Raw genomic sequence first — 12,930 nt, 5'->3', positions numbered from 1 at the left:
AAGGGGAAGTGCCTGCAGTGATGTAGCCAGCTATTTTCAAATGTTGTTGTTCTGAACTCTGATTGGCCTGGAGTTTGAAGTTACCCAGGAGTACTGGCTTTTGCTCAGTGAGGAAGAAAAGAGAGTAGGATCTCTTTGCTGAGGCTCTGTGAACAGTTATATGTCCTGATCTTCCCAGGTACTACTTAGGTAGTATACAAATGTTTAGTTAGTGTTATAATTGATCCATATTTCAGTTACCTGTTATTGTTCTGCTGATTGCACTTTTTCTGTTTTACTGTTCAATTTTTCAGACAATAAACATTCCTTTTAGTTTTTTGCCTCTGCTTGTCTGGACTGATAAATCCTAGTGGTTTGTGTGTTGAGTCTGCGAGCGCTTTCTGGGAACTGTGGGGCCACTGGGAGTGTGACCTCCAGTAACCTAGAAATCACTGGGGAAAATTTGAGAGCGGGGACTCACCCAGGCAGTTGTGACCCAGTAAGTGGCAGGAGGGTGCTAGTGTAGAGCAGAAGCGACAGGTGCAGGCTGACCTGAGCTGGGGATAGGTCTAAGTGGCCACGGGGTAGTCCCAGGCAGGTGGCTAGGTGGCTTGTGACAGTTACTTTTACTATATCCCATAATAAAACAATCAGAGAACATCCTCACCACATAGAATCAAAAGAACTTAATGCACCACAACCTCTTAAGCAGAAAAATTGACAGTGTGATAATCTTGCAGGTGTTAAAAGAGAATTAGTCAAGTCTTGCACTACTATGATGTCTCAAAATGCAAATCTAAACAGGACACCATTCCACTTATGTTCTTGGTTGCCAGAAGAGTTCATAATTTAAAAACATAATAGCCATACTGGGTCAGACCAATGATCCATCTAGCCCAGTATCCTGTTTCCAACAGTGGCCAATCCAGGTCACAAATACCTGGCAGAAACCTAAATAGTAGCAACATTCCATGCTACCAATCCCAGGGCATGCAGTGGCTTCCTCCATGTCTATCTCAATAGCAGACTATGGACTTTTCCTCCAGGAAATTGTTCAACCATTTTTACATCCTGATATGCTAACCACTGTTACTACATCCTCTGGCAACGAGTTACAGAGCTTAACTATTCTTTGAGTGAAAAAATATTTCCTCCTATTTGTTTTAAAAGTATTCCCATGTGATTTCATTGCGTGTCCCCTAGTATTTGTATTTTTTTTAAAGAGAAATTGATTCACTTCTACCCGTTCTACAACACTCAGGATTTTGTAGACCTCAATCATATTCCCCCTCAGCCGTCTCTTTTCCAAGCTGAAGAGCCCTAACCTCTTTTGCCTTTTCTCATATGAAAGGAGTTCCATCCCCTTTATTAATTTGTTCTTTTCTCTTTGAATCTTTTTTTTTCTTTTTGAACATATATTTATTGATGACAGAGAAAAAAGAACAGCAACCAACATGATGCAGTTTACCTTATAACATCCAATTCCACAAACCATAATACATTGAAACTCTTCGTTTCTAGCTATCATCATACATTTTAACATTTCCCCCCCTCCCCCCAACCCTTTCCTCCCTCCCCCCCCCCCCACGCCAAGCTTCTACTCAGTATTTATTATCCATTGAGTACTCTACTACGTGCTCGTGGAGTTAATGTGTTCAAAAAGGGCATCCAGCATTGGAGATATTGTTCACCTTTTGGTGTTGCTAAGTCTGGTGCCTCCTTTCTTTCCATTGCACTAAGTGAAATCATGTATGCTCTCCAAAGCTGGACAGACAGCTTTTCCTCTTGCAACCACAGTTTAAGTATTGTCCTTTTACCCATCATCACTGATCGCCTCTGGAAATGTCGAAGGCCGACCCTGCTGGACCCTTGATTTGTAAATTCCTCAAATAATAGCCTTGGGTGGCTTTTCCATTGAATCGTCCACATCTTTGATACATGTGTACACATTTGAAACCAAAATCTCAATACTGGTGGGCAATGCTAAAACATATGTCCCAGGTGTGCTCCTCGCCCCTCACACTTTGGGCAATCATCTTGTGATCTCAATGTTGCTTGGAATGCCCTATGTGGTGATATGTAAAGTCACATCAAAAATTTATATTGCATTTCCCTTATTTCAGTAGCCCCAAACTTCTTGTAACATGACTGCAAACAGGCCTGTATTACATTACTCCCTATGCTACAACCCAGTTCCCTTTCCCACATCTGTGTCAGTTTTGGCTAGTGTGCCCTAGGCATAGCTTCTCGTATCTGCAAGTGATAGTATTTCAATTCTTTGAATCTTTTCTAATTCCACTATATTTATTTGAGATAACCAGAATCAAACACAACACTCAAGATGAGGTTGCACCATAGATCGATACAAAGGCATTATAATATTCTTGGTCTTATTTATCATCCCTTTCCTAATAATTCCTAGCATCCTGTTTGCTTTCTTGGCAGCCACCACACATTAGGCAGAAGATTTCAGCATATTGTCTACACCACCACCTAGTTTGTTTTCTTAGGTGCTGACTCAAGTTGAACTCTAGTAACAGGTAACTCTGAATGATTTATTCTTCCCAATGTGCATCACTTTTCATTTGTCCACATTAAATTTCATCTGCCATTTGGATGCCCAGTCTTCCAGTTTCCTAAGGACTTCCTGCAATTTTCAGTCAGCTTGTGATTTGACAACTTTGAATAGTTTTGTGTCATTCACATTTAATCACCTCACTTGTTCCGATTTCCATATCATTTACAGTGGGGGAAATAAGTATTTGATCCCTTGCTGATTTTGTAAGTTTGCCCACTGACAAAGACATGAGCAGCCCATAATTGAAGGGTAGGTTATTGGTAACAGTGAGAGATAGCACATCACAAATTAAATCCGGAAAATCACATTGTGGAAAGTATATGAATTTATTTGCATTCTGCAGAGGGAAATAAGTATTTGATCCCCCACCAACCAGTAAGAGATCTGGCCCCTACAGACCAGGTAGATGCTCCAAATCAACTCGTTACCTGCATGACAGACAGCTGTCGGCAATGGTCACCTGTATGAAAGACACCTGTCCACAGACTCAGTGAATCAGTCAGACTCTAACCTCTACAAAATGGCCAAGAGCAAGGAGCTGTCTAAGGATGTCAGGGACAAGATCATACACCTGCACAAGGCTGGAATGGGCTACAAAACCATCAGTAAGACGCTGGGCGAGAAGGAGACAACTGTTGGTGCCATAGTAAGAAAATGGAAGAAGTACAAAATGACTGTCAATCGACAAAGATCTGGGGCTCCACGCAAAATCTCACCTCGTGGGGTATCCTTGATCATGAGGAAGGTTAGAAATCAGCCTACAACTACAAGGGGGGAACTTGTCAATGATCTCAAGGCAGCTGGGACCACTGTCACCACGAAAACCATTGGTAACACATTACGACATAACGGATTGCAATCCTGCAGTGCCCGCAAGGTCCCCCTGCTCCGGAAGGCACATGTGACGGCCCGTCTGAAGTTTGCCAGTGAACACCTGGATGATGCCGAGAGTGATTGGGAGAAGGTGCTGTGGTCAGATGAGACAAAAATTGAGCTCTTTGGCATGAACTCAACTCGCCGTGTTTGGAGGAAGAGAAATGCTGCCTATGACCCAAAGAACACCGTCCCCACTGTCAAGCATGGAGGTGGAAATGTTATGTTTTGGGGGTGTTTCTCTGCTAAGGGCACAGGACTACTTCACCGCATCAATGGGAGAATGGATGGGGCCATGTACCGTACAATTCTGAGTGACAACCTCCTTCCCTCCGCCAGGGCCTTAAAAATGGGTCGTGGCTGGGTCTTCCAGCACGACAATGACCCAAAACATACAGCCAAGGCAACAAAGGAGTGGCTCAGGAAGAAGCACATTAGGGTCATGGAGTGGCCTAGCCAGTCACCAGACCTTAATCCCATTGAAAACTTATGGAGGGAACTGAAGCTGCGAGTTGCCAAGCGACAGCCCAGAACTCTTAATGATTTAGAGATGATCTGCAAAGAGGAGTGGACCAAAATTCCTCCTGACATGTGTGCAAACCTCATCATCAACTACAGAAGACGTCTGACCGCTGTGCTTGCCAACAAGGGTTTTGCCACCAAGTATTAGGTCTTGTTTGCCAGAGGGATTAAATACTTATTTCCCTCTGCAGAATGCAAATAAATTCATATACTTTCCACAATGTGATTTTCCGGATTTAATTTGTGATGTGCTATCTCTCACTGTTACCAATAACCTACCCTTCAATTATGGGCTGCTCATGTCTTTGTCAGTGGGCAAACTTACAAAATCAGCAAGGGATCAAATACTTATTTCCCCCACTGTATATCTTAAATAGCTCCATCCCCGTAAATATCCCTGTAGCACAGTATGTTCTGGAGATAAAGCTTTTCACATCCAGGTTTTCAAACAATAATTTTTCAAGAGCTAAGGGTTTTCTAAAGAGTTCTTATTTACAGACAGGCATACATAGTAACATAGTAGATGATGGCAGAAAAAGACCTGCACGGTCCATCCAGTCTGCCCAACAAGATAAACTCATATGTGCTAGTTTTTGTGTATACCTTACCTTGATTTGTACCTGTCTTTGACAGGGCACAGACAGGATAAGTCCGCCCAGTACTATCCCTGCCTCCCAACCACCAGGCCCGCCTCCCACCACCGGCTCTGGCACAGACCGTATAAGTCTGCCCAGCACTATCACCGCCTCCTACCCACCAGCCCCGGCACAGACTGTATAAGTCTGCCCAGCACTAGCCCCGCCTCCCAACCACCGGCTCTGCCACCCATTCTAGGCTAAGCTCCTGAGGATCCCTTCCTTCTGAACAGGATTCCTTTATGTTTATCCCACGCATGTTTGAATTCTGTTACCGTTTTCATCTTCACCACCTCCCGCGGGAGGGCATTCCAAGCATCCACCACCCTCTCCGTGAAAAAAATACTTCCTGACATTTTTCTTGAGTCTGCCCCCCTTCAATCTCATTTCATGCCCTCTCGTTCTACCGCCTTCCCATCTCCGGAAAAGGTTCGTTTGCGGATTAATCTTTCAAATATTTGAACGTCTGTATCATATCACCCGTGTTTCTCCTTTCCTCCAGGGTATACATGTTCAGGTCAGCAAGTCTCTCCTCATATGTCTTGTAACGCAAATCCCATACCATCCTCGTAGCTTTTCTTTGCACCGCTTCAATTCTTTTTACATCCTTAGCAAGATACGGCCTCCAAAACTGAACACAATACTAGTAAGGTGCCAACATTTCCAAAATGATTGGGGGGGGGCAACGCAATATGATTTACCCCTCCCTGGATACATGAAAGGAGTTTGCTCAATACTGGCGGCTTTCCTTCTAAAGCTGAAGGCAGGAAACTGACCTTTCTGTTATTCAGGGGGACTTTTACTAAAGCTTAGCTCACATTTAGGCATATTTTCAAAGCACTTAGCCTTCCAAAGTTCCATAGGTTTCTATGGAACTTTGGAAGGCTAAGTGCTTTGAAAATATGCCTCAAAATCTGCAGAAGGGCCCATTTTGGGGCCCTTTTACTAAGGTACGCCGAAAAATGGGCTCCATTTTTCAGTGTGACTGTAAAAACAGTTTTTAAATTTTTTTTTGCCAAAAATAGACGTACAGCAAAATAAAAATTGGCACGGGTCCACTTTGGGTCTGACCTTACTGTCGGCCATGACTTAGGGGTAAGGTCTCATGCGGTAACCGTGCGGTAATTGTCTACATGCGTAGAATCACGATTACCACCCGGTTTCTACTGCGTGTCAGAAATTTAAATTTATTTTCCAGCACACGTAGCAGGCACACGTCAAAAATGAAATGACCACAAGGGCCACTCCAAATTGATGCACGTTAGGCAGGCAGGCACCTACGTGGCTAAGTAAATGGGCCCCTTTATAACAGGTCCTGCAGCAGATAACTCGAGCAAAGCTTTAGTAAAAGAACCCCTCAGTTTGCGTTTCCATAAGTCACGATATAACTCTACACTGCGCTTCAATTCAGCCTGACAGCAGAAACCAGTTCACCTAAAGTTGCTAGGAGTTGAGACGTTTCCCCAGTCCTCCTCCTCCTCCCTCAGGCCTAGGTGGTCGATGCCCTGGAAAGTAGGTTAATTTGCACTTGGTAGTAGGTACACATAGCTGCTTTGTTTTCGTTATGGGACGGGACGGGACGGGACGGGACGGAAGCACTAACAGCACCTTTAGAGTAGCCAGACCTTAAAAAGAGAACACGACCCAAAAGCGGTACAGAATTAGCAAGAAACACATAAATCGCATCTCAGTAGTGGCACTTATTTTTCCAAACGTGATAGACCTTTCCTTCCTAATATCCGTACACACCAAACAATGACGTTGCCCTCAGCATCATCAGGCAAGCAGCTACACTTTTATTTATTTATCCAACTGCCGCCTTCTTCTCTTTGGCCGCGCGCGCCAAACTCCACCCGCTCCTCCCCACCTACTAGTCCGTAAACTAACTAACCAACCATCTGTTTTCTCGCGCGCACACACTACACTATCACTAAATGGCAGCCCGAGCCCGTCATCCAGCATGAACGCAACGGATCAACCAATCGTCGCATACATGGCCACGAGGGCACTGCGTGCCATTCCAGCACAGGGGAAAGGGGGTGGGAAATAACAAGACGCTAGTGATGATTACGCCTGTATCGTTTCCCTTTTCTTCACGTTTTATGTCTTTCAACAATATTAAATTATTTCAACTATATTTCTTAAGAATACATCTTTGTTTTCCCGCTATGATTTAAAAGTAGGAAACATCGTTTTAGACTCGGAGGCGCGCGAAGCGTTGTTCACATTTCCCCCAGCCCCGCCTTCTTCTATTCAGCGTCAAATAGTCCCTGTCAAAGGCAACTATTCACCCACATACATGTACATCCAGTTTCTTCAAACACCCCTTATCTGTAAAAAGAAAGGGATATCAACAATCTGTAAAGGATTCCGAAAAGGAGCTAAACAGTTTAAGAATGAGATTATGATTCATTTCTCTGGAATGTCGCATAGCGGGAGCGCCGCGGATGCATCAGTTGCGGAGTGATTCCATTATAGCTGTTAGCATTAACGGTGGCTATAAAAGCTGTAGATGCTTTTTCAGTCCACGTCACATCGGAAGGTAGCTCGGAGAGAGTGGTTGTTGTGTGGGGGATGCGCGCGCTTAGGAGTAGAACCATGGCGCTATAAGAGGCAGCGGAGCGGCAGCCTTCCCCAGTGGCAAGAGCAGTGGAGCGCAGCGCGGCAAGATCCAGCACGGTGAAGCACCAGGCAGCTGCAGCCATGGCGTAAGTACTCCCTTTTTTTTTGTTCCCATTCTTTGGCCATTTTCCAAAAAGTAAATTCGCAAAACTGCTTTTAGGGTGGAGGGGAAACTGGGGGGGTCTCCAAGATTCTCAGCCCCCGTGGGTGGGATGGATTGCTTTTAGGGTGGAGGGGAAACTGGGGGGGTCTCCAAGATTCTCAGCCCCCGTGGGTGGGATGGAGAGAGAAGTTTAGGGGGGTTTTTTTCGTCCCTGATGCCAAACGTATTTTTTTTTTTGTTTAACTAAAAGTTACTTTTGCGTTGTAAGTCGATCGCATAGACTTACAAATACCTACGACAACACACAGGGAGCGGTTTGTGGTGCGCGAGTTAATATTTTGAGAGATTAAGTGTGGGACGTAGATGGTCCAACCGGCGGTGAAACGTGGTGGCGGGTAAAATGGCGTCGGGGGAAACAGATTTAGGAAAGACCGGCTGTTTGAGGTAATTGCAGTGGCTCCACCCCTGTGACTCATTATGGGCTGGGCTGCAGGAAACTGACCATTCTTGGGTAACAGGAAGAAAAGTGCAGCTTCCCAAACAAAACATCTGATAGCCCAAACCGTCAAATGAATCCCGGTATCATAACGGGTGGTATCGGAAAGCAAGCTGAAATGTGGTTAGGCAATGAAGCTGTTAAAATTAAACTGTTTTTCTCGTTTGTCTATAGGTCTTTTAAAGCAACCCCCAGCAGCCCTGCTGTATTTGACAGACAAACCTTCAAATCTTTGTCCCTAAGTACAACTCTAAAACTTGAAGATGAGCTTATTGGGCGAAGAGATAATGTTGGGGGACTTACTGTCCCCCTTAAGCCAGTCGTCTTTGGCGGCTGAAGAAAGCTTGGGTCTCCTAGATGAGTATCTTGAGGTGGTCAAGCCCCTCAAACCACAGAGGTATTCCAGCCACAAGGCTAATGAAATCTCCTCCAGTTGGTTGTCTGTGGATACCTGGGATACACCCACAGCCAATACTGAGGGTAAGACTAAGTATTTATAGCAAAATTGGTCTGAATTGTTTTAAGCTTACACTTATATTTTGTCAGCTTGAGGAAGTAGATTTTATCAACAGAGAAAGTGGACAGGTTTTCATTTTTTGTCTAGTTTTATATATTACTAGTAAAAAAGGCCCGTTTCTGACACAAATGAAACGGGCGCTAGCAAGGTTTTCCTTGGAGTGTGTATGTTTGGGAGAGTGTATGTGAGAGTGACTGTTTGAGAGTCAGAGTGTGAGTGTGTGAGAGAGTGAGTCTGGGTGTTAGTGTGTTTGTGAGAGAGTGTGTGCAAGTGTGTATGTGAGACACAGTGTGAGAGAGTGTGTGTATGAGACCAAGCGAGTGTGTGAGTGACTGTGTGGCACATAGAGAGTGAATGTGATACAGTGTGAGACAGAGTGTGTGAGTGAGAGTCAGAAAGACATTGTATATGAGAGAGAGAGTGTGAGCCGTGCCCTCCCAATCCATGGCCATCCATGTTTCTCTGTCACCTGCCCCCTCCATTCATCCCTATCCAGCATTTCCCCTCTCTGCCTGAGGCCTGCCCTGCAATCCATATCCATCCATGCCCATCTGACCCTTCCATTCATCCCTATCCAGCAATTCCCCTCTCCCTGAGTCCTGCTCTTCCAATCCATGCCCATCCATGCTCCTCTGTCACCTGGCCCCTCCATTTTTCCCTATCCAGCATTTCCCCTCTCTGCCTGAGGCCTGCCCTGCAACCCATATCCATCCATGCCCATCTGTCCCCTCCATTCATCCCTATCCAGCAATTCCTCTTTCCCTGAGTCCTGCCCTTCCAATCCATGCCCATCCATGCTCCTCTGTCACCTGGCCCCTTCATTCATCCCTATCCAGCATTTCCCCTCTCTGCCTGAGGCCTGCCCTGCAATCCATATCCATCCATGGCCATCTGTCCCCTCCATTCATCCCTATCCAGCAATTTCCCTCTCCCTGAGTCCTGCCCTTCCAATCCATGCTCATCTGTCACCTGGCCCCTCCATTTTTCCCTATCCAGCAATTGCCCTCTCTACCTGAGGCCTGCCCTGCAATCCATATCCATCCATGCCCATCTGTCCCCTCTATTCATCCCTATCCAGCAATTTCCCTCTCTCCCTTAGTCCTGCCCTCCCAATCCATGCTCCTCTGTCCCCTGGCCCCTTCATTCATCCATTTCCAGTAATTCCCCTCTCTCCCTGAGCCCTGCCCTCCCATTCCATGCCCATCCATGCTCCTCTGTCCCCTGCCGCCTCCATTCATCCTTTTCCAGCAAGTCCCCTCTCTCCCTTCCATGACCCCCCCCCCCCCTCGCATCCATGCTCCTCTCTCTCCCATGTCCCAGCCTGGCCCGCCCTCTTCTCCCCCCCCCCCCCTTCGCATCCATGCATCCCCCCCCCCTTCGCATCCATGCATCCCTTTTTTTTTTCTTCTTCGTTTTAACTTTACCTCCGTGGCGGTTCGTGCAGCGAAACGTCAGGGAAGGAGGCGGCGCTCCCGACGTCTTGCTTTCCCTTCGCTGTCTCCCGCCTTCTTTTGAAGGTGGAACACAGCGAAGGGAAGGCTAGACGTCGGGAGCGCCGCCTCCTTCCCTGACGCTTCGCTTCCGGATTTGTTTGGTTTGAGGCGAGGGCGGGGCAAAGACGGCTGGCTGGCTTGAAGGCTTCACACCACGAATCCGGCGCGAACCCTTCAGCCTGGGAGTGACGTCAGATGGCTTCAAGGCTTCAGGCTTCAAGGCTTCACAGAACGTTGTCCTCAGAACGTTGAGGGTGCGTTTTATTATATATTATACTTCAAGAATGAAACATTCTTATGTTGTCCTGTTCGTGGGCATCTGTAACATTAGTAATCAGTTCCATATTCAAGGATTGACTGTTCAAGCCTTTTTTAAGTGTCCTTGTAGGCAAACTCAACATTGATCAAAAGTGCGTATAGGCTGTTAAAGCTGAAATTTGCCTTTGATCCCAAGGATATTGAATTTCTTTTGCTTATTTGTAATCTTAATTTTGCAGAGGATGCCTTCTCTGGCATGGATTGGATGGTGGAGAAAAACCTGAAGGACTTGGACTTTGATTCCCTGTTAAATATGGAAGATATGGATGCATTTGCCTCTCCAGATGAGCTGATGGCCTCATTGGAAGACACACATGATTTCTTAAATAACCCACCTTTCCAGGCAGCTTTAGAAGAGCTGCCAGCAGTGGTTTCTCCTTTCCCAGAATTGCTAGGTGAGGATGATCAACTAGCTCCCCTTTCCCCTAGTGCATCTCTGATCCTTTCCCCAGAACACTTGACTACCATTCCATATTCCTTCAGTGTAGGCTTAGTAGATGAGGCAGATGTTAAAGCTAATACAAAACCAGTGGCAGCTTTGTTAGTAGTGGTTATTCCTAAGAGTGAAAGAGAAGAGGAAGTATCTTCAGACGACAGTGGAATTTGCCTGAGCCCAGAGTCCTATTTGGGATCACCCCAACATAGTCCAGCTTCTTCAGTAGCATCTCCAGCCAGCCAGTCCCAGCTAGAGTTCCCCAAGTCTGGGAGACCCAAACCCTATGACCTCCCTACAGAAAATAAAACCATTTTAACAAAAGTAAAGGTAGCCAGTGGGGAGAAAAAAGACAAAAAAATGAAAAAGATGGAGCAGAACAAGACAGCAGCCACCCGCTATCGGCAGAAGAAGCGTGCAGAGCAGGAGGCTATATCAAGTGAGTGCAGGCAATTGGAGGAGAGGAACTCCACTTTGACAGAGAAAGTGGATTCATTGACAAAGGAAATCTGCTACTTGAAAGATCTGATTGAAGAAGTAAGAACAGCAAAAAACAAACGAGCAAAAAAAAACCTGAATTGATGTAGATGTGGTTGAGAGAATTGCCCTTGTATATAGAAATGAGCCTGGTGTGTTAAGTATTGAAAATAAATTATTTTCTACTAAAATTTGTTTTGCTTAAAATGTTTGTGGTGCATTTGTTTGAGTGTAACAATGCAGAAATGAATTAAATATCCTGTGGCATTGTTTTGGTAGTTGACCATGGAATTGATTTTTGAAAGTGAGCAAGAATAGTATATCTGTCTTAACATATGGATTTGGAAGTGACTGGAGGGGAAATCAGATGCCTTAAATATATCCCATTTCTGAATACTAATACACATTAAATTTCTTAAACTATTAGGCTCATTTTCAGAAGAGAAAAACATCCAAAAAGTTTTAAGGCATCATCTGGATAGATTGAAAATACCAATATGGATAGGTTGAGAATAAAAGTTGGAGTGTATGCCTTGTAGCGCTATACAAATGCTAAGTAGTAGTAGTGGTAGAAGTAGAGTGGTGGGTGCAGTGCACTGTAGACTAAGGTTGTATGGGTCTGGGTCCATTTGTGGTGGAAACCGAGCCCATCAAAACTCACCAGACACCCACTGTACCTACGCTTAAGTACTCATTTGCTCATAAGAGCTAGTGTAGTGGTTTACAGTTGTAGGTGGATTTTGGAGGGCTCGACAGAAGAGAGCAATGGTAAGATCTGTACATGGGAGCATTTATATGAAGTCCACACCAGTGCCCCATTGGTTTCCTGTGATGTGTGGGGGGATGTCTGCCCTTCTGCTAGCCAGTGGCTTGGGTTTTCTCTGTTTTTCATAAACTTTTTTTAATGGACTGAAAAGATAAATGCACAGCATAAAACCGGTAACAAAGATATGTTGTGGTTTCAAAAATGGTCATCTATTTGGCGTTGGGGATAATTACTACAAAACATCCAAAGTCTGACTTGCATGTCATTGAAAATGCCTCTGAATCAAATTCTGAGGATGAAGCATGATCACCAACAGACCAGACCAAGAACAGCCTGCTCTTAGGTGAGATAGGGTCAAGACAGTAGGTTCCCTCCTTGATTCAAAACATTCCTAAACCACTGAAGGAAAACATCTTTTCTCCATGTCCCTTATTTGAATGAGCTGATTAAGACTTGGATAAGCACAAATCCTTTATTAGAATGCTAGAAAGTAGTGTGGTGGTTTAGCCTTCTCCCAGCTTTGATCAGACTGACTTAGCAGGGTCTTAAACTTTCTATACTGCATGCTACTGTGTGTATGTACACCAGGTTTTGACAGACCTGATAGCGATACAAAAACTCTTTTTAAAAGACAGCACAGCTGATTGTGGTGAAATTTTCAAGAAGAGTAGGAGTCCCTCTTGGGCTTTTTTTTTTTGGGGGGGGGGGGGGGGGGGGTGACTTTGTGTATATACACCACCACTACTAGCTACTTAGATTTCTATAGCACTAATAGACTTACTGTGCAGGTCATATTTATGATTAAACACTGGCAATTTGCCACCATGCCATCCACATATGGACATTTATTCCAAGATTACACCATATTTAAGATTAAAAGTATTGCTAACATTTAACTTGCTAATTTCAACATTGATATCTTCCCCTCCCCCTTGAGATGCACAGCACCCTTACTCATACCCCATGGTAATAATAAAGATCAGATCTGTGTATTGGATATCACTGTTATATGCTACAAGGGTGCTGTGTATCTCAAAGGGAAAGATAATGTTCAAATAGAAACATGAGGGCAGAAAAAAAGCCATATTACCCATCCTGTCTGCCCAGCCTTTGTAACC

At 44.9% G+C, this 12,930-nt stretch overlaps 1 protein-coding gene across 1 annotated transcript; it reads left to right on the top strand.

The window, feature by feature from the left end:
- The first annotated feature begins 7,105 nt into the window (after positions 1-7,105).
- Positions 7,106-11,241, top strand: ATF4 (activating transcription factor 4). The gene is made up of 3 exons (XM_030208372.1): positions 7,106-7,295; positions 7,983-8,288; positions 10,316-11,241. Exons 2-3 carry the CDS (start codon positions 8,072-8,074, stop codon positions 11,149-11,151), a joined length of 1,053 nt encoding a protein of 350 aa, XP_030064232.1. The 5' UTR covers positions 7,106-7,295; positions 7,983-8,071; the 3' UTR covers positions 11,152-11,241.
- Positions 11,242-12,930: the final 1,689 nt, after the last annotated feature.

This window comes from Microcaecilia unicolor, chromosome 1, assembly GCF_901765095.1.
Source record: "Microcaecilia unicolor chromosome 1, aMicUni1.1, whole genome shotgun sequence".
NCBI classification, from domain to species: Eukaryota; Metazoa; Chordata; class Amphibia; order Gymnophiona; family Siphonopidae; genus Microcaecilia; species Microcaecilia unicolor.
The sequence above is the reverse complement of the archived record's forward strand: the minus strand, read 5'-3'. Positions and strand labels throughout refer to the sequence as shown.